This window comes from Drosophila novamexicana, unplaced genomic scaffold, assembly GCF_003285875.2.
Source record: "Drosophila novamexicana strain 15010-1031.04,08,12 unplaced genomic scaffold, DnovRS2.1 tig00000877-arrow-arrow-pilon, whole genome shotgun sequence".
Taxonomy (NCBI): domain Eukaryota; kingdom Metazoa; phylum Arthropoda; class Insecta; order Diptera; family Drosophilidae; genus Drosophila; species Drosophila novamexicana.
In genome coordinates this window covers 1,809,628-1,832,448 of record NW_020824831.1, presented here as the reverse complement: position 1 = coordinate 1,832,448, position 22,821 = coordinate 1,809,628, and the positions used below count along the sequence as shown (strand labels likewise).

General features: G+C 34.0%; 1 protein-coding gene and 1 long non-coding RNA gene across 6 annotated transcripts; one reads left to right on the top strand and one right to left on the bottom strand.

The window, feature by feature from the left end:
- Nucleotides 1–1,032: 1,032 nt before the first annotated feature.
- On the bottom strand, nucleotides 1,033–1,854 carry LOC115764913. Its single transcript, XR_004018062.1, has 2 exons — nucleotides 1,739–1,854; nucleotides 1,033–1,657 (listed from the first exon to the last, which is right to left on the bottom strand). It is a non-coding gene; the product is annotated as an uncharacterized LOC115764913 (long non-coding RNA).
- Nucleotides 1,855–2,205: 351 nt separating this feature from the next.
- Nucleotides 2,206–20,236, top strand: LOC115764989 (microtubule-associated protein Jupiter). 5 transcript variants are annotated; one of them, XM_030708323.1, is made up of 6 exons: nucleotides 9,717–9,912; nucleotides 10,312–10,374; nucleotides 16,943–17,076; nucleotides 18,270–18,302; nucleotides 18,971–19,225; nucleotides 19,540–20,235. In XM_030708323.1, exons 2-6 carry the CDS (start codon nucleotides 10,313–10,315, stop codon nucleotides 19,671–19,673), a joined length of 618 nt encoding a protein of 205 aa, XP_030564183.1. In that variant the 5' UTR covers nucleotides 9,717–9,912; nucleotide 10,312; the 3' UTR covers nucleotides 19,674–20,235. The 5 variants fall into 5 exon arrangements, with proteins under 5 accessions (XP_030564185.1, XP_030564183.1, XP_030564184.1 ...); XM_030708324.1 differs by having other exon boundaries at nucleotides 9,910–9,924; XM_030708325.1 differs by lacking the exons at nucleotides 9,717–9,912; nucleotides 10,312–10,374 and adding an exon at nucleotides 2,206–2,403 and having other exon boundaries at nucleotides 19,540–20,234.
- The last annotated feature ends 2,585 nt before the right edge of the window (nucleotides 20,237–22,821 follow it).

Genomic DNA, 22,821 nt, shown 5'->3' with positions numbered 1-22,821 from the left:
CGCCTCGGCTGCTAAAGCCGTTTATCTGATCTCCGACCTTTGTGACGTACGATGGCAGGCCGGCAACCTTGCATGGTGCCTTGGCTTAGACTACTCTTATGCGATGCAGCTGGTGTGATGACGCCGTGCCCCAGACTAGGATAGCGTACGTCCAGATGGGCGTTATCATCGTTTTAATAAGCAGCGCGCTCGGAGAAATATGCCACTAGCTTTGCGAATTAAAATAAAATTAAACATATGAGTATGTAAAATATTCGGATGAAGAGAATATACATGAACCCGGCTCTTGGATTGTGCTTTCACTAAACGCGTTATAGGTTTTTAACGAAGATTGTAGTAACTTCGTTAAGTGTGAAATATGGTTCTAGTTTCAGGTGATGAAAATTCAAGATGAAAATATGCAATAGATGGCGCTGTGGGTAACTGTTTGGTTTAGTTCCCGTAAAAAAGTCCACAAAAATCAAATTTAACTAACTTTATAAAAATTTGCTTAATAAATTAATTACCGATGGCGGAATGCATTTAAATTGTCTAACAAATAAAATATTTAAGAATTGGGAATAATAATGCCAACAGTTCCTAAGTGCAGCGAATATCGATAAGACTTATCGTAATATAACAGTTAAAAATTAAGACTAAATATTGCAAGGAAAAATATAAATAATAGCGGTAAATGGTTAGTTAGGGCTAGATGTCTAAGTAAGTAAGAGTTCTCTAAATTATTGTATTTTTGCATTATAATGCAAAATAAATAACTAACAATGTCAAATCGTGCTAACAGTGCCAAAATGAGTCCAGTATCGATAAGACTAAGACTAACATCGTTTTGCAGGCCATCTACAAATGAAAATGAAATTCAAAAGAATGCATTCAAAAAAAAAATGACAATAAAATTTGATTGGTACACCGTGTCATGCGTAAGCAAAAATAAATATATTGAGTGACATGATGTGACCAACATAATGTAAACTAAAATTAATCTGATTTTTTATTTTTCGATCCGTTAGCATTCAAATCCAGAAAAAATTAAAATCGATTATAATCTAATTTTATTCGTCGAACAATTTTTATTCCTAATACTTTACATAGGCAATATAACTACTTCTCGCCGCCTGAAATCGGTTTCTCATGCAAAACTATATAGGGTTAGCCAAAAAACCCGATTCGGCTGTTGATACTGATCAAGAATATATACACTTTATGGGGTCGGAGATGTCTCCTTCTATGCGTTGCACTTTTCACAAAAAAGTTATAATACCCTCTGCAAGGATATACAATTTATTTGGAACTCCTTTCTGGAACGGAGAAGCATAAGTTATCCAGCCGGATTATGGTTCTTGTTATAATAGTAAGATGAAAACAGGCTCTCCAATGGAGGTTGGGGTAAAATCTCTCGATTTACCGTCGTTTTTAATGTAATAGGTGATCAAACATAAAACGCAAAAGAACAGGTGGGTTGACTAGGAACAAATTTCTGGCATGGCAAAATACTTACAGTGCTGAAGAGTGTATGCAATGGTACATAATATTTTGTGATGTGAATATAACTAACATTTCATGTATTTTGTATGCCTACATATAGAAAATACATTTCTATTCTAGTAGAGGCCTACTTGCTTCCATGTTGTGTATTATGAATTCGTAAATTCGCCACCCGCTTTTAAAAAATAGAAAAAAAAAGGTTTTTCATTTAAATTTATATAATGCGTAGTGTACTTCATTCTTCTGATAACTTAACTGAGTTTATGATGGTCTGTCTGTTTTGGTTTTACAAGATCTCTTCAATATAATCATCTTTTTTTGCGTAAACAACCACGTTGCATTAATAAGTAACAGATCAGATGATTAGTTATGCTACATATGATTGCATTTAACAGTAAGGATCGATTGAATACTATCGAAATATAATTTTTGACATACCCAATTGAGTGTATGCAGAGACTTTAACAGTGGCAGACAATACATTTTGTATAGCTTAGCTACTGTATATATATTCATATACATTAACATGAAGTATCCATAACATAGCGTTAACAGTTTTGTAGCAACAATATATCGATGACAGTAAGAAGAGTTCAACAGCGCAATAACAGTTCTAACCGAGCACTAAAGTGTAGAGCCGACTATGCATAAATTTACCCTCCGATATGTAAAGCAATTAAAACATCGATAATTTACTCCCTTTCATTCTTTTTCGATTGAACGGTCTGTGCGGATGCATTTTTTCCCGGTTTGCTTATGTTAAATTAAAAACGAATTTAAAAATACAATTCAACTTTCTTGCGTTTTTGCGAAATTAAATATAAAAAGAAAAAAAGAACGTTTTATAAGTCAAGATCCAAAGTATAAAACAATAGAAATGATCGCCAACTTTGAAATTTCCGAGAACAAACCTGGCAGCAAGTACGTATTTTCCATATTTTTCTGAAGTGGTGCATTGTGCGTATGTATTTACATACATACATACATACATACATACATACAAGAACCTTAAGCGAAGTCCTACTGACTGCGTGCATGCATTTATTTTTGTATGTATTCATATTGCTATATTGGGATATTTATGTGTATTTGTGTCTCTTAAGTTATATGCGATCTAATTTTGATCGATAGCGGCTTAAATATATGCAAGTTGTATGTATGTATGCAATATCTGTTTGCATCTGGTGCTATACATATGTATGTATATATGTCTGTTTTGTATTTACATGCATATATGTAGATAAATATATATGCGTGTATGTATGTATGGGCGTATGTTCTGTGTGCAGATTGGAAACGAGTCTAGCGATCGTAATATTTCCATTTAAACAAAGAAGCTTGCTCTTTCTGTTGGTTTTTTGTCTTAATCTTTGGTATATACATACGGACATTTTTTTTTTCACTTCACATTGGCAACCACTCATTTTTTTGTTTACGCTGAAAACCAAAGCAGGAAAGTATACACCCTTGGCAACCGATATCCCACTCATACACATGTTTGTACATCTGTCGCGTCCGGCTAGTATTCGACCCCTCCCTGATATATTTATTTTTCAGAAAAGTGAGCCTTAGGTTGGCAAAGATTAAATATTCTCTCAGACATATGGAAGATGTATGATGTCATTTTCTGGGCTTATCTATATAAAAAGGGTTTTCATAGAACTTTCACCGATCATTATTGGGTACTGTTAAGCTTAGTTTGTCTACAGAAGGAAAATTTAATTAGAGTAAGCGACATGGACATGGGCAGCAACCCTCACAAATTCTCGGGTAACTACCCGGCAAGTACCTTGTCCAATCTACTACCACATTACCAGCGCTAATTTTCTGTTTATTCTATAGCTGTATGTAAAGCTAAAAGTGCATGTGTTATGCTGATTTTATACTTAGTGGGCGTGTATCTATCACATACGTATTTACTTGGCTTGTTTAAGTATTAGTGGTAAGAGAAGTCACGCGACTTTATAGTTAGACCTAGCCGGCCGCCAATGTGCAACCAGCAGGAAAGTGCATTGAACTTTACTTATGTCTAAAGTTCAGGCTAGGCCTTGCGTGCTGTTGTTGCTTTGCCGTCTAACAACTGTATATTTTTATTGCCTTGCCTTACTCCTTAATTGAGATTCTTGAACAAAGCGACGGAGACAGAGAGAGAGAGAGAGAGAGTAAGAGAAAGAGAAAAAAGAGTATAGGAAAATAAAAGATTAGTAATATCAGACCGTCTAGATTCGTTTCATGCAAGTGCTATTAACAAATAACGAAAATAGTAATTATTTATTTATGTTAGTTATTCTGGGATCGATAGATGGCTTTTGGTGTTGCTCGATTCAATCGAATAATCGGCGAGTGTCGAATTCATCAGGTTATATAACAAAGGTACTCGAATCTGAATTTTACTTATTCGAATTATTTGTGTTTAGGACAAGTTATATAAAGACACAAGCAAAGGGTATTCAAATTTCGCCTTAAAAGTTGTATTCATAAACATTTTAGTGACGATCCCTAATTGCCAAATTAGTATAAAGATATGTTGTATTAATGAATTGAATCGCAATCTCAATTAAGTCCTTACTTGGTGTTAGTTCCACTGCGTTAATTTATTTATTGATGTTTGTTTAAAAGTACATACGCTTGGTTGAGCATGTCTTCCACACAGATGCGTTTTGGAGGTCGTGGGACATCCGCCTTACTATATGAATTAAGGCAATTACTTTGGAATATCTATAAAAATTACTGCGCCTAATTGCTGCAACCATATGAGCATTCATTAATTTATATTAATTCGAAATATACGACTATTATATCCATATCTTATACCTATTCAGGCTGTGTTTAACATATTGATTGAGACATATCCGCCCCATATGTATTTCTCTCGTATATGAAAACTTTTTATTTTAAAAGATATGGTAGCCAAACTCAACTATTTTGAGTATATTATTTAAAATATATCTGCAATGAGAATTATCCGTCGCATTTAAGACTTCAGTCGTCTTTACAAACTACACATTTAGTGATAAAATAATAATACTATAAATAAGTATAACAAGAGGGCTATAGTCGAAAATACTCGAATAGGAGATACGATGAACTCAGCGTAACGCTGCTGCTACAAACATTCTATGTTCAATATATACATGAATGCACACAAACACATACACACATACAACACTGTACTCCTTGCCTTAGCCGCACGATATGTAATTAAATTATCTGCTTATTTTACTATCATTATGAACACTATGGCCAGATCGGCTCGGCTATTGATGCTGACCAAGAATAGATACATATAATTTACCAGGTCCTCATATATAGAGGTCCGATGTCAACAGAATTTTTCTTATATGTTAAGAGTGTACTGAGGTCCGTAATTAGTCAGTAAGGTTAAGATATCTTGATAACCTTTAAGTTTTGTATTCAAAAATTGTTTCGACAGTTTACTAACGATTGTGTCTGGGGCACCTGTGTACTATATGTACTATCTGCCAAAAATATGCTTTGTCAATATATTTAGCTTAAAACAGAGACTTGGTACACATTTTATGTTTTGTGAAATAGATTTTGCAAAGATACAAATACACTAGGAAATACCCTGTACTTAGTGCCGCGTACATTGTTCCTTTGCACAACGGCTGTGCTTATGTGTGTTTGTTTCTATTTTGTTATGACGACTTCCAAATTAACTGATGTTTGGAATCCTACAAAGTTATTTTTACTTGTAAGAAGATGCCTATCTAACGTGTTTATCGTGGTTTGACTGAGGTAGTCATTTCATGCATTGTGTTTATATTTTTATGTGTGCCTAATTTGAAACGTGCTGGCAAAACTCTTAACCAAAATGGATATACTTTTCTTTTCTGGGAAAGAAAAAGATTGTTTGAAAGGTTTAAGAGGTGCGCAAAAATGATTAGTGCTTCATTATACTTAACAACAGTTTTTCGGGCTATGCTGCATTAAACGCGCAAAGAGTGTAACAAATTCTATTCAATATTTGCACACCTCGCAACTTGAATTGCCTTTCACTTTCAGTTAATAAACAAAAAATGTTGGGTTGCGACGCAGAATTAAATTGTGCGGTATATTTACTCTAGAGTCTAGACCCCATTTCCCATTTTTTTTTTTTGTTGTGGTTGCTTAAACAAATTGTCAACTAGAATTTAAGTGATACAGAAAAACATTAAATTATTCACTTGCCGAAAGAAAAGATCAACGTTTAAAGACAATAAAAATTAGAAAGTTGTAAGAGTTTGCCCGTGGAGAGTGGACGACTACAATATTTCCTTTAACCAGAACCAGTGCAGGCAATGGGAGCAGCGATTCTTTCCCCTTTCCCGCACTTAATATTTTATATAACAACTTCTTCCTTAGTGTAGGATTTTAATTTATCTGGCAAAAATAGGATATATGGAATATACATACGCATACTAGTAATTTTAATTGCTACAAGAGGCCGCTCTGGCTATAATATTTAATAGAAAATTATTTTTTATCATGTCAAGCTGTCGAAAATTGTTTTTTCAGTTTATATATACGATTCGGAGTAACCCTTATAGGGTAACACTGCAAACTTTTGGAATTATAAAATGGGCTGCCTTGACAAACTGTATGCCCATATATTTCAAAGTAATAAATAATCAATTGATCATCTATTTCAAAAGCGGTCAATTGTTTAATTTAAGTTTCATTAAAATCTTAAACACCCATTTCCAATTTATTTTTCAACAATAATAGTAACTTTTTAATGAACTTAATTGAAATGTTATGTGTTTAGCCAAAACTTTGCCCTTGCTTTAATTCTAGCGTAGTTGTTATTTACAACTATTGCATTATTTTCGATGAATATATGGGCAAGCTTGTGTTTTAATAGGCTTTAAAAAGATATCTTAGACCTTTCGCCCATCGGCACTCGGCACACAAAGTGAAATGTCTGCCGTCTGTTCGCAAGTTGTTCATCAATTTGGCCAGTAGACTTCTAATGACCTTTAAATATCGAGCCAAAAATATTGCGGCCATAAATTGCAAAAATCGTTATTTCCTAGTAACATTTTATTATTAAGCTGCTTAGAGTATTTGCTGTCGGCTAATCCCGAACGGTACGTTCTTATTTATGTTCAGCACTCGTCAAATTATGATTAAAAGTTTTAATACACTATAAAACCCTTTGGTTATTTATTTCGCACACGGGTGTACCAATACAGTATGTTGTGTATCTTTTACTCGCGTACTTTCAAAAAAGGAAATGGGCAAAATTATTAGTCAGTGACTGTCAGTTAGTTAGTCAGTTAGAAACCTTTGGCAAGCCTAGTTTTTTAGTTAAAATTTGGGTTTGCAAACACGGGTAATTACCCATTTAATCTTTGGCCTTAAGCGGTTGGTCAGGCGATGGGCCGCTCGGTCATTTGCGGGCTAAAATGCAGTGAAAAGTATATACCTTCTCTATGTACTAAACACACGTGGAAAATGTTCACCTAAAAGTGAGTAAATCAAAAGCAGCTAGCAAAAGCATAAAAAAGAAACGGAGTAACCGAAACTATAATTAAAATAGACAGTTCAAAAAGAAAAGTTGTCTGCGTTGTTGAAAAGGCGTTTAAATGGCTTAGCTCTATGCCATGCACTCAGAAATGTTGTAATAAATAGGTGTGTAAAAAGGTTGTACGATATATGTAACAGCAAAAAAAGCATCTATGTTTTTGGAAGAAATACATTTATATATATTAATCTAACTTTTTTGTAAGACGACAAACAGATAGGCATAAAAAATGCATGTATATTTCAAAAGTGCCATATTTTATACCCTGTACTGTTTGGGTAAAAGGAACACATAATTTCTTTGAGAAATATTCCCATCGATTCCATAAAATATATTTTCTGTCTTTTTTTCTATATATCGATAAATATCAATTTTGAATCATGGTTTTTTAAGCATATGATTAGAGCTAGATACACCAAGCTGTGTATGTATGTATGTTGTCTTATACTATAAAGAGATATAAATATTTCACTTTCTGATTACTATAAAAAGTCATATTTAATGGTAAAGCCTTGTGATTTGGTATTTATTAATGACCTATTATAAAGATCGGCTATATGCACTGCAGTTAACCACTAATCCATTTCCCAGTGTGGGGCAAAGAAAGGAAGTAACTCAGCCGCTGCATAAAGTGTTCATGTATATATATATATTTATATGCATGTGTATGTATGGTGTGTGTGTGAGTGTGTTTTTGCAATGCTTGCAACGGCGTCTTGGCGCTGGGTTCATAACATCTCCCAATAAAGCACTCCCGATTTTTCTATTCCATCAACTCCACCAAAAGCTAGTAACAACTATATTGTTTTAATTCAGGTGAAACACATTTTTCTTATTGACTGTCATGTTTACAATCTGACAACGCCCTAAATGTTCAAGAATGTTGCATAGGCGTCTTGAATCAGGTTTATCTTACGTTTGTAATATACAGAACAAGCATTTTAAAAAGAGCAAGTTCATAGACTCTTATATGTATGTTGCTTTGGATTCGACTTACTTGACCCAGCATGAGTATACCATACAATTTGGTAAGTCATTGCAGACAGGCACATCGAAGAGCAGGCGTCTTTTAAAGGCAACCATCTATTTTTAACCTAGTCCAGTGGGTTGTTGCAATGTGGGCAAGAGAACTGCGCATAGGCGTTACATGTCATTGATGCTATGTTGTACTCATAGCCCTTGCCATTGTCAAAGCATGTGAAGAACTTCCAAGTTATACTGAATGCATGACATATAACATTAGTGCTTCATAAAGTATAAATAAAAAACTTGAACATACGCCAGAACTTATTTACTTCCTGTGTTGCATAGAAATGTGTGCCAAATGCGCCAAGAGAACGAGGAGCTTACAACTACTTAAATGGAGTTTTTATTTTTGGATGCAGCCAATTAAAAGTTGACTTTAAAATTGATTTGCCACCAGCGCATTAAGTTTCTCTTGAGATGATGATGATGAAAGTGATTTACTCTATTCACGCTAAAACCAAATACAACATGCAACTTGGTGCACATTGCTTTCTGGTTCGTCTGTCAGTTTTGATATTTTTTAATTTTTGAGAAGTAGACTTCGCTTCTAATAGACAGGCTCTAACGGTACCACTGAAAAGCTACACCAAGATAAACAAGATGCATTAGACCGTAACTACTTTGTACATTGGTAGAGCATGAAAGAGCATTTATTTTCGCCGTGACGAAGATTAAATACGCTTGAATATAAATGTTGGTAGCTTATTAAAACAAAAAACATAGGTAGTCTAAAATATCATCTGTTAGAGCCGTGATGAGTCAAAAAATCGTCTGCCTTTCGCCAAATTTATATGCCTTACACCGTAGATGTCAATAAGAGAGATTGGTCGATTATCAAAAGACAAAACAAAGCACTGGGTAGAAAAAGACCTTCACTGTTTTGACCCGTCACTTCTCATATAAAATAAAAGCATTGAGTATAGCCAAACTTGAATGCATTTTTAATGCTCTTACGTCTTACTAATGCCAATGGTATCATGACGCAAAGTGTTTCAGTCGAGAAATAACCAAACATCGACAAAAGAAAAAATAAAAATAATAAATATTAGATGTAACCATCATAAGGCTTTATAACAACTTACCCTCGTGGTTAATGACTAGGTTAATTTGTATTAATTATTAGGTATAAATGGTGTCTTCGTAAGGCTTTATAACACTTACCCTCTTTGTTAATGACTAGGTCCCTAAGAAACCTTTCTAGCGAAGGCGACATTGAATCAATACAATATAGCTCTTAAATAAAAAATACAAGACTAATTATTGTTTTACACCCTAGATATACATATTATTTACATGCTTACCTTGTACTAACTTGGTTGCAGTCTAGTCAAATATGAGCTGAATTTCATAGATAAACTTGGGAGCGCGAGAGCATATTTTAACTTCAATCAGCTGTAGTTTGTTTTTAATTTTGATGTTGTCTCTAGTTCCAACACGACGGCTCGAACATAACTCATGTTGAGTATACACGAATGTACATGTATTTGGGCACAAACAAAACGAAGTGCGCTCTCTCCCTTTCTCTCTCTCTCTTTCTCTCTCTCTGAGCGAGTTTGTGCTTACTTGCTCGCTGTTTTTTTGGATCGATAAGACTTCTCGCCGTTCGTGTAGCTGCCGCTGGTGGAAATAAATGCTTTTCACTTTTCCCAATGCACTCCAGTCATCAGCTTCATATTGAAGTGGTCACAACGTCAGCTAACGCAAAATCACACGAATACGTATACATAAATGAAAATTGAAAAGCTCTTAGCTTTCATTCTTTGCAACTTGTTTTAAAGAAAAGCACTGAGAAATACGAATCATATCAATTATATTTAAAAAACGAATATATTGTGAACAAATTAAATAAATAATAATAATAAAAAAGTGAGAATAAGGTCGGTTACTTTGTACGTGTTTTCTGTTCATAAATATACGAAATAAGGCTAGACATATGAAAATTTGCAAATTGTTTTTCAAATGTGAGCAGAAAGTAATATTTTCTACTAATATAAAATTAGGACTACTTGCATCTGTGCCTGCACCACACATATTTATTGATTTTTTAACGTGCGCACAGCATCCGTTGCAAGCACTGCTGCAGCATGCAGCATGAGTCATCAACGCTTTGCAGGCTCCTTAACACCGTTTTTCAACTCATAAGAGAGTGAATTTGCAAATTTTCTTGCTGTTCCTTTTACAACATTTATTGTTTTCGTGTCTTTAGGTGTTTTCTTTTCAATATAAATAATTCAATAAATTCAAAGCGATAACCCACATAAAATAAAACCTTATAGCATGGCTACTTATGCTGCATTCAAACATGTTGAGCTTTACAATGTCGGCAAAGCAAAAAAGAGGTAAGTTTAAAATAGAAAATGAATAACCCAAAACTCGAAGCTATTCATAAACAATGTACATATTTATATGCGACTGTTTGCATGGGCATATGCAGTTCTCTCGTGCAGTAATTTATCGGACATTCACCCTAGCTTTCCCTCACATGTGTGCATTATTTAAAGTGCTGGTTCCTCTACCGCATGTGCTTTCTGCCAAGAACATTTTTATAGGGCCCCTACTGCTGGCTTGAAGACTAAGCAGTTCATTGATTTTTCGAATTGCTTTTTCAATCCCTGCTTACTTTTTGCATACAAGCAGCAGGCACTGCCTCAATTTCGACCATTTCCCTAACGACACGTCGACGTGGTCTCTTTAGTAGTAGTAAAATATATAAAAGCGAATAAGAAAATCTGCAGTGAAAGGTGCTCAACTTGGACGTAGCATGAAGCCTTTTGTATACTCTTTTATCGGTTACTTTCGCCTTCATAATCAATAATAGTTGTCATACCTGCTCTAAACTGTTGTTATGCTGGGAATATAATATCTTTTAAAAGAAAATGCAGCTTTATTCTTTATTATTTGAAGTGTGGACATTAACATCTTTATATAATTTGCCTGTTTTGACGCGTATGGCACAGAAATCTAAAAATTGGAATTGTCCTGTGCTACTAAAATGATGGACTTTGACACTTTTATATATTGAAGTCGTAGGTTTCCTTACGGGTCATACCTAAGCACGACTCTGTGAACTGTCGTGACTTTTCAAGTCTAAAATAAATATTGTATATGTCTATCTTCCAGTTATCAATCTACATGAAAATAAATATTTGTTATTTGGGCGGCGTAAATCGTTACAATGAAATTTGTATGGCATTGTTTGTTTGTAGCCATAATGCGATTGTCTCCTAAAAATACTTATTTAAAATGAAAAATATATTAAATATGAAACTAGAGGCCATTCATATTTTCTTATGACCAAAGTTGATAAACTGATTATGATAATGTTTATGCTGAGTGTATACACAAATTTATACAAATAATTTTCTACCCTGCACTCATTGAAAAGAGATTAGTAGCGTATAATCATGAGAAATTATTATTTACAAAGAAGGCAAATAAGAGTGCCGACTAGGAGATAACCCGAACTCTTCCCTACGCCAAGCTGTCATTACAAAAGTTCTAGCTTTCTTCTCTCATGCATTCATCAAAACACAGTGAAAGGTGCTTAAGCACGCGCGCCCCTTGCTGCGCAGTGGCTGTGCTTCTTTTCTTTCCTTATCCGCACTATGATGATGATAGTTCCAAATTTATCAAATATTTCAGTGCTTCAGTGCACTATGTCACCCAAATGTGTGCTCATATATACCAAAGCAAAAGGCTCTAGATTTAAAAATGAGATGTATTGCGTTAGTGAGGAAAGAAGGAAGTATCAAATCAAAAAACTAAATAATCATAATCTGCATATTCTACATGAGAATCTACATACCAAATTTAGGGTGGTCTCATTATACCTGCCGATCAGTGCCGATGCTTATCGATAAATGGAATAAGATATTTTAGTGTGGATTTTAGAAGGGTATTTTCATCCGTCCGCTTGTCTGTAAATATTTGGTAAGCATATATCAGGTTTGTTTCAAATATTGCTTCTGGCAGAATAAGGTTCGAATGATTTTAACGGCAACTGGACGCAAGGTACGGGGTATCTTCAAGTTGGACACACCGATCACTCGTGCTATACTCAAAATCCATTTGTAATTGAGAAAAAAGGTACTTTTTTGTGCAAATGTATATAAAAGACAGATGGAGGCACATTTCTTGTTTACCATTCGATCGGTCCGAACCTCATTCTCAAACATAATTGCTTAATTTCACTCTTTTCGCGAATTTGGCGGGTATTTGCATATTTTTTACTTACCATCGGATCTGCTTCTAACTTATTTTCAATAATCTATGTGAACATTTATTTAATACGTTTTTAGTTTTTAATGAACGATAGCAGAAAACGTTTCTTTCAAGTTTAGGGTTTTTATTTGGACTTAAAACTAATTTTCAAATAATTAGTTAAAATTAAACTTTTGATGTTGAGTTCAAAATATTACGGCTTGATTTAAATAGTCTACGGACCAGTGTGTGATCAAGTTATATCTTAGACTTGGAGCAAAAAACATACAACGGGCAAGGCCGGGAAATACCTGCAAGTTATAAGCAATCAAATACTTTAACTTAATAAAAATATACAATTATTTAATTAGAAAAAAAAAACATAAAATTTAAATAATCAAAGAGGTCTGAAATCTATATAAATATGTAATCATGCATACACATATTTATTATTTTAGTGTGTCAAGAAATATCTAAATATAGGTATAGTTGCTATGTCAACAGTATTTATGTGTCAATTTAGGACAAAGTGGGAAAGTACAAATACAATTATTACATTGGGCTCGAAAACTTCATGATAACATGTTGGTATTTAATTTATATACTGCTTTATGTATACAAGTATTTATTTGGGTCAGAATTCACTGTCACATTAAAGCCGCGTAACAGACTTTATTGGTTGCGCATTCTGATACTAATTTGGTACCTTACAGTACCTGTCGGAAACAGTTACCTGCCATATATACTCTGATGTTTGGTCGATTTCCGTTAAATTACCTTATACCTTACTCTTATACCCCTTTTATTCAGGCACGTATATACATGTTTGTTATTATATGCAGCTATATACTATATGCTTAATATATACAAAGGCTTATCAAAAAGGTTTGATGGAGCACACATTTCTCTGCAAAATACTTATACCCTAGACAAGGATATAAAGAGTAAGAGTGTCTAGTCGGGAGTGACCGACTTGGGGATACCCTGAACTTTCTTCTATCAGTTCCAAATACCTTACACTTCTTGTTACCTATTAAACCTATTTAATGTAAAAGAATAGTTAGTTACCTCTGATAATCGGAATCAACTTCGTACTAGCAGGCCCTACGAATATTTATACTTTACGTATATACTTGCACAGAACCAATATACCTCCTTTAGTCATCACAATGTGTTCAGGGTATAAAAACTATACACAAACAGTATAGCCAGACATACCGATCTTCACGCATATGCACAAAATTGTTAAGTGGTGGCAACGTGGTGCGGCAACTTTTCTTTTTCTCTTTGCCGCCCATATACTTTCCATGCATCCAATCGATAATTATTGATCAAGTGAAAAAAACACTATCGGTAATTGACAATCTTGCAGTTGTATAGCCATCCAATATAGCTGCAAATTGCCAGATTCTCTGCAAGGCAAGTAATTATTTGATACTCTTCCAGGCGGATTTATTATTTTATCACAAATTGTGTTTCGCATTGAAGGAGGCATTTATAAACCGAAAGATATGTGTATATTATTAATCTGTGTTAACAGGCGAATCGATAGAGGCATTTCTGTCTGTCTGTTTCTATGGAAACTAGTTATCTCAGTCTCCAAACTTTAATAATTACGAATCAATATTGTATTACAATTTCGTAAAGCTAACATAAGAAAACAATGAAATAAGATTAGTAATAAAAATAAAAATATTATATTGCATACTTGCCTTATGTCTGGAAGGGTATTTAAACTTCGTTCCCTTGAAAGTATTTTTTTTTTTTTCATTTTCTTTTTAAATTGATGGCACACTGATTAATTCCTACAACATAAAAGAAATTTCCAAACATTCGAATCGCTTGCGCCAATCCATCAAAAAAATCAGCATCGATACCAGCAGCATCGAGCAGCTCCAACTCCGCTTGAATGCACAGCTGCCGAAGCGCAGGGAAAGTATTGCAGCGTGGCCCATCAACCAAGTCATCTAACCGTCAGTTATTGTTTTGTAGCATGTCAAGCAATTATAATGGATACGTCTAATCAACGTTTTAGGGAAATCAACATAACCATACAACAATAACAAACAAAAAACAGCAATCGCACTCAATTTTCGTGCTGCAGTTAAATTTTCATTATGTTTTTGTTTGCGGTTGCACGCGCTTCTGCGGGACACGTTTTAAATGAAACAAAGCAGCTGCTGCAATGCAAACAATAACGGATTGTTGCGCTCGAACAGATCTCTGCAACCAATTCAGAGCAACCCAAACTCAATAAAAACAACAAATGAACTCGATGAACAATTACTCGGACATTTGTATGTTACAGACGAATGCACTCAAACTCTTTATTCATTATATTCATACACTGTACCAAGGCGAATAAGAGTAAATTGGTTTTGTGCAATATCCGCGTGTCGAGAGCTTCCGTCTGTCAAGTTTCTATACATTTTTTTGTATACCTTAAAAAATATATATCGAAAAATGCATTTTCATTTGTTTTATGTCTTGAAGGGACTCACTCCTCATAACCATTTGACCTTAATGGCATGCTGTTAGCCACGATGTGAAGTTTAAGCCAACTCATAATTAATTTCAATTAATCAATTTATACATGTATACGCTGAAAGTCGCAATGAGCCAAGTAGAAATTTAGCTCCCATAGAGTGTGTCTATAAGTTTTTATACCTTTGAAGCGGGTATTATAATATTGTTATGAAATGTGTGTTTTTATGCATGCTATTCCTAGTCTCTTAATTTTATAGCTATCCTCATAAAGCTTTATATAGGTTGCAGACACTATATATATCGGAACCAGCCGGGTTACAACAACGCGTGAGGAATGATGGCTGCGATAGGAATGATGGGTCGAAAATGTGCCCTTTATATATTAACATAATCGTATTTCGCTATAGATGCCATAGATGCCAATTATCGGTTGAAATTTCTTATATAAACGACTTTTTTTTATTCAAGATATCTCGGAATTAAGTAGTTTTATTACGCTTCTTAAATATGAGCATATGAGCCAATACTGAGGACTACTATATTATATAGCTATAGATAGTTTCACTAAACGTAACTTTTGCTCACGAGCTTAACATATCTAGATATCTTAAAAAAGTAGGAAATATGCCTTTAAATCCTTGTCTTATATACTATTGAAGATATAAACTCTTTTACTTGATCACCACCTATACAATTTGCGTTTTCTGTATGCCGACATTTTTTTTATTTTTGTTATTCCAGCACAGTTTTATCGCTTAGGGTGGCTAATCACTAAAAAAAAAAGTGGTAACAAGTTTAAATCTGATCGGACGATAACTAACTTTTCGGTATTACTACGATAAATCTGTCTTTCAAAAGTGAGCTATAGTGAACATAGCTTTAGTTTAAATTCAGACTTAAATCAATTTTACATAAAACTATGTCTCTGTCCTTTTGACAACAGTAATAAAAGAGTCGCAGATTCGAACGAACCCTATCGACCCCCACAATTCGTGGTTGATTAAGTAGTCGATTGATTTCAACACTTTTATAATTGTTCAGATATTTTCATTAGCATTCGAAAAAAACAAATTGTTGGTAGGGGTCAAAATTTATACTGTATAAGGAGCAGTTGCTCCCATAAAAAGTCGAATATAAAACACCTGAAATCGCTAAAGGGGGGTAAGTATCGGGCTTAAAGTAAATCATTGACGAAACTGTCACTTTTACTTTAAGCAACCACAAAACAACTTTTACCCGTAAGGTTTTGCATAAAAAGTGTTCAACATTTTCTTTGCAATTGACTAAACACATTTTAAGCCTTGTCTCCAATAAACTAGGTAAAAGTTCCAGGCGGGCATCGAATGTCTCCCAGAGCAAGTTTAGCTCAGTTCGTTTGGTGATGGCATATGAATCATCACCACCGCGAATACCTACCGGTCAAGTTTGTTTTTTCACACATTCTTTGGTCACTGAAAAAAGTTTATTTCTGATTTGCCTCTGAGCTGCACATTGCACATTGCAAATGTGAAAGGCTTTTTGAAAGTAAACAGCGAAATTGCTCTAACAGTTGAAGCTGCTCGGCCTTATGTCTCTAAATTTAAAAATTAGATATGAGAAACAAATATAATTTTTCATTGTCTATATATCTGTTCTATATAATCTATAATTCAGAAAATGAAACAGCTTGAACACGCCGAAAAAACTACTTTTGTAGACAACCATTTTAACATATAGATCTATATGGTATATAGAAAGCCGATATTGATATAATTTCCTTTTGGGAATGTGCCGGACGATGTGACCAATCTTGCTTAAAGACCTGTTAATATTATGAAAGGCAGAGCTTTGACAACCGTAGTGTGGAATTCTACCTTTTGTTGCTTAAGTGAGCTTTCGAGATTTATATAATTGTTTTTGTTTATCAGCAAGACGGACGTTACGGTGTGGAGTCAGAGAGGAGAGAGTACTTAAAGAGAGACTTAAAATATTTAATATTTTGGATTAGCGGGATAGAAGATATAAACTTTACCCGGAGTAATGCGTGCACCTTTGCAACTTTGGCTATTACTAAGCCGAATATATAATACCTGTCATGTACCTTGTCATGCTTTATATATTTTTGCAATTAGCGTTACTCATCTGTTTTTTTTTGTTCTCTTTTAAAAGCTCCATCCTTATCCTATCCCAATGAGCAACAAATTTACTAAAAGAAAACTCTCAACTCTTCTTCTTCTTTAGGGTATTGAGGGCACCTGGCGGAGTCTCAAGCGACATTTTTGGAGCTGATATGCCTCAAACTCCGCGGAACGTCAAAAACCTTATGGCCTCAAATATATTCTCAGCTGAAAAAGATGTCGCTCAGAAGAATAACGGTAAGTTATACTATTTAAATAGTGCAAGTGTCTGTTAAGATACATAGGATTACTTTCGCTTTTTAAGAATTTTTCTTGTTTAATATTTATTTACAACATACATTACTTAGAGAACTGTATTAATTAGGTTAATAGTTAATCGAATTTACTGACTGTTTGATTGCGTCGGTTAGGTACTGCATATATCTAAACTTTAAGAGCTACGAAGTCGAATTTAGGCAGAAGTTTCCTTTTATGGCGAAAACGCAACTGTTATAGAAAATTGTACCTCATTATTAGAGAAACGGTGGTCAAAGTTTTTATAGTGAACATTTAACTACAACGCTGACAAAGTATAAAACACCACTTAAATTAACCCGGAAATCAAGTTTTAATGCTCCATCCCCTCCCATGGTGAAAAGAGTATGACAGTTTGGATTATATTTATACTCGTACATTAACATGATATAAACTGTCACCATGGTTTGAGTCAGATAGACCACCGATGCACTCCTCTAAAGATTTGTTGGACCAGACTGCAACTTTCTTTTATTTCTTTATTTAGATTTATGGAATATTAAACCGGATTAGTTGAATAAAGAACACTTCATCGAAAATATTAACCAAGCTTTAATTTTAACATAGCTTGGTTTAACTCTTTTTTACCTTAATTTAGTTGTAAAATAAAGTGCTCAATTCAAAAATATAAAAATATCCATAACGCTAGCATTATTAGCAATGGTAACTTCTGTGAATTACGCTTAGGCAGAAAGAAGCATCTCCGACCCCAGTTTCATACTTAGGAAGACGAGCTGAGTCAAATTAGCCTTATCCGAACCGTATCTGCGAACATCTTATTGTATATTATCTATATTACATTTTCACTGGCTCAAAAAGTAGTTTCCCGAAAAAAATATCATCCACGGCCTTTAAAGGTTCTAAGAACTAGACTTACAAATACTATTAATATTGAAAATGCAAACATACACACTTTAGAAAGGGCACCTATATTTGAAAAAAGTATGTGGAAAACTCTACTAAACAAATATTTTAAAATCTTTGTTTTCTCAATATAAAATTTGTACCATCTGTTGTTTTCTCCAACATTTTCTGAACACTATAGCGATACACCCAAATTTGCTATTGAGAGCTCTTTTTATCGACTCTTTCTCGTTTTCCCTTTTCTCTCTTTCTTTTCCTATTTATCTTTCCAGTACGGCAAGGAGCTCACAGATTCTACTTTATGGGTACATAAAAAACATAAAGTTCCCGATTTAACAAACCACATTTTTCTTTTAAGTCTGTTAATGATTTGTCGTTTAATAATTCAATTCTGCAAGATAATCCAATTAGTTGTGAACATTTCTCACAATTGCAAAGTTATCCCTTTATAAGCTCACTGTAGCACTGTGCTAATACACTACATATATACACCTTCTATGCACGGCAGGCACAGATTGATCTTCACAACTGAAGTCTAACATAAACCTAAACTGCAAAATTAACTAGTCGTGAAATGTGTTATTTATAACCAAATTACCAATGTTGGTGCATTATATGGCCTCTAAGATCGAATCTCTTATTCAAATGGGAACGCGAACATACATGTTATTTATAACGTGCGCTTCATGTTTCGGCCTACATGATATCCTTAATATCAACTGAATAAATAAAGAACTTGTCAATAAAAATAAAAGTAAATCATTAAATCCAAAGTTTTCAGATATGATGTTTGAATACTTTCTAGTTAGTCTTTTTGCTTATGATTACCTTTTTATTAATTTTTTTACGCATCGTTGTAGTTATAAATTTGCAATATTTTAAATAAACTAACTCCTTGTTCCTTTTTGTTTTGGTGTGTAACTAAAAAAATACCGAAACAATTTTAATTTGAAATTCGAAATCTACAAAACAGGCGATGTACCACGTCGAGGCCAAAAACCCGTTGACTCATACTCGCGCTTATTTGGAGAACCGACTCGTCCTTTTACTCCTGGAAAGAATCACATGAAAAGCAACATATTGAATGTTGGACAGAATTCCAACACCGCTCAATTAATTTCCAATAGCAAGGGAAATTATAATGGAAAAAGTGGTTCGGTATCATCAGCATCATCTTCCGTTTCTTCTTCGACTGAGAATCTAAAAATTAACGGAGGTATTAGATCAGGTAAAATATGATTTGTTATAGAATTTAATTTCTCTTAAAGATCTGTTTATTTCATTACACTATGTAAAAAAAAAAAAAAAAAACATGAAAAAACATATTGTTTAGTATTTCTGTATATATTGTTAGTCTTCCTGACTGTCCGTCTATATGAGAAATTATTCCCCTTTATTGAAGCTAGAGTCGAGAAACTTGTAATATCTATATGTTAGTGTAAGTCATTTTTAACACGTTGGATGAGAATATATGCTTACCTTTTAAAATGCAGCACTAATGTCATTTAATTCATTGTACTTTTTACATTTACATCATTATAGAAGGCAATCCCGTTACTGGTGAGGGCTACAAACCTGGTGCAACTGACTTCATACAGCCAGCTAATAATGGCAGCAGCCAGGTTATCAACAAGAATCGTGTGCCACCTGGTGGATATTCATCGGGCCTCTGGTAATTAAGAATTACAGAGGCACCCAACGAAAACGAAATGGTGGATGTGCGCAGCATATTAGCAGATAATAGACAGCCTTGCAAACAAATATATTCATAACAAAATGGAACCCCTACTGTCCACATACGCGAACTAGCCGTAGTGTTTTTAATAATAAGAATCTGCAGAAATGCATCGAAAGCGATCAAACATTATCGACTTGAAACAAAGCCACGAATTACACTGCACAAGATCAGCGTGTAAATATTGTTTCTAATGTGAGGAACACAATTGCTCAATGTCGGTCTTATCTGCATAACCAAGGATCATCACACATAAGGAACACAACCAACCATTTTCACTTTATATCAAAATATTAATTTATTTTCAATATTACATATACGTATGTAAAAATTCACTTTAATTTTCTAAACATTGCTTTATTTTACAGCTTAAGCTCATCATACACATATTGTCACAACCTTACATAAAAAGCATTCATAAAATAAAAACAATACGATATTACTAATATAAACAACTACGATATTAATATATACTTTGTTCAGATCAGTAGGTAAAAATAAAACATACATTAATTTCCACGCAACAAGTACGTGTGTCATATTAATTTTGGAAATATGTTTTTAGACAAATTACAATTATTTCCTATCAGTTACTTAGTACAGATTGCAACTGACCCAAGTTAGTATATGGGGGTCATCTAACTGGAAACTATGTAAATAAACTACACTTACCTATCTATTTTCCGATATATTCACGAGAATGTCTTTAGAGGAAGTCCACAGCTCCGACCGTAGAGTTCTTGAGTGACCTTCCTGATAACCTCATCGACTTGTCATATCTAAAATGTCGTTGGATATCCGGATGACTGCTGGATATTTGACTTCAAAGATTCAATATTAAAATAAACATAAAAGTGTTCCCAAATTACCCGGCATTATCTTCAAGCCCGTGATGACAAAACCCGCTCGATTGAAATGCTGTGTCAATTGTCATCTTCAGCTGAGGGTATGCCTGATATAATATAACAAAAATATTATTATGAACTAACTAAAATACATTGCAGGTGTTGACGTTGTTAACTAAATTTCATTTGCTTACATACGGGTTAAAATAATAGGTAAACATAACAGCTGATAAAAGCAGAGTTCCACCAAAGTAACGTTTGATTCTATGACACATGCATGTCTCAGCACGACTTTTTGTGTCATGAGACAGTATCAGTAACATTCAGCAAAATGATCGGGTAGGAACGTTATGCTGGATGCATTCACAATTTCTGTGCTTTTAGTACAGAAACTTCGGGATTAGGATTCGGTTAATAAAAAAAAAAATTTTACCATAAAAAAAATTATTGTTATAACCAAAGACAACATAATTTATAAAATGAGTAACGCTCATTCAATTAAAAATGATACACATTTTGATGGAATAAAAAAAAAATTTCCTCCGTAAGGTTATGAAGGAATGCCAGCCGAAGCAACCCTAAATTAATTTAGATATTTCAAAACAAGACACTGCTCATCGTTTCCATAACAACGCTTGCATCAGCGGATAGCTGCATAGGCTCCATCTTCACAACAAAAACCTTGAAGTTGGCCTGCTGGGCAACAGCAACACCGCCAGAAGACTCAAGAGAGTGCACCCGCTGAATCTTCCAAGGGACCAAATACTTAATCCAATCTTACCCCCCTCTCCCCAATCAACAACCACTAATTAAACATTGCTACAAATTAAACACACCAAGTTAAGTACCCTTTAAAACATTGAATATTTGTCAACGCATGACAGAAATCGGAAACATGTCTTAAATTAATACAACATAGAAGAAAATTTGTTAAATATACTCAGACGAAACAAACAATAAAGTCTTAAAAAACAATAAAGTTGTCCATACAACAACTTAATTTTTGACCGATTGTTTCTTTGGCAGCTATATGATATAGTGTTCCGATTCAGCCGGTTCCGACATATATACGATAGCTTTAAAACAGACACAGACGTGACTATATTGGTTCGGGTTTTGATACTGATCAAGAATATATATACTTTAACGTGTCGCAGATGACTTCATATCCTTTACATATTTCGAGTGTGTTCCGGTTGATGAGCTTTTCAGCAGTAGACTTTGTTGTGCTATAGAATATTCATATATTCTCAAAACCAGAATTACATTATAGCTGTAAAATAAAATATTTTACGAAATTAGGTTGAAAAAGCGGCTTGGAAACGGGACAAGTCTTCAATAATCGGAAACAAATTCACCTATATTTACATGTATTGCAAAGCACTATATTTAAAACTGAATTAAGTTCGTGTGTGTCTCATAGTATTGGTTGTATCAAACTTAATGCAAAAGTCGAGAGTTTCCGACTAGGGAATTCCTTTAGTCTAAGTATAAAGCATAAAGACATATCCACACTATAACACATGGAATATACGAGAACAATTCTACTTGACTCTTAAGTTAGTTTTCCACAGAATGGCTTAGTAAACATAAAATCTTCCCCACGAAACCTATCATGCGCGCTAAGCATAAAATCATCACCCAAAAAGAACAGACCATAGTGCCATGAGATCCTTTATGCAGAGTAAGCATTAAGTCCCAGCCAATTAGAATAGGCATAGCGACATGAGCTGCTCGCCGAAAAGTCACGTACACACCCCAACAGAGGTTTCCTATAAACAAACTCAATAAGTCGAAGTTAGTTCAAATCTGTATTGTTGTCCTGGCGGTTCTCTTTCGATTCTCCGATTGCGAAAATGAAGAAATTTTAATTTATTTTTGATAAGAAGCAGTCGGTAGGATGCGTCGCGTGAAATAATATTAACAATAATAATTATTGTAATTTTACTTTGTGCGTATCCGAAATAATAATAATAATATTAAAAGGAAAAATGTTTATATATGTGCACACACATGAATATTTGCACACACACGCATACATGTGTGTGGAACGAGAAACGTTTTGTGCTATACATTTTATATATGTATGTTAATGTGAATTGTCTTATGGTTTTGTGCTACACATTAAAACAAAATTATTTTTAATTTTAATACAAAAGCCGGCTCTTGAATTAACACTCTTGATTTTATTCAATAATTTGGTTGTGAAATAGAATAGCGTAAATGTAGCCAACGCCATCTATG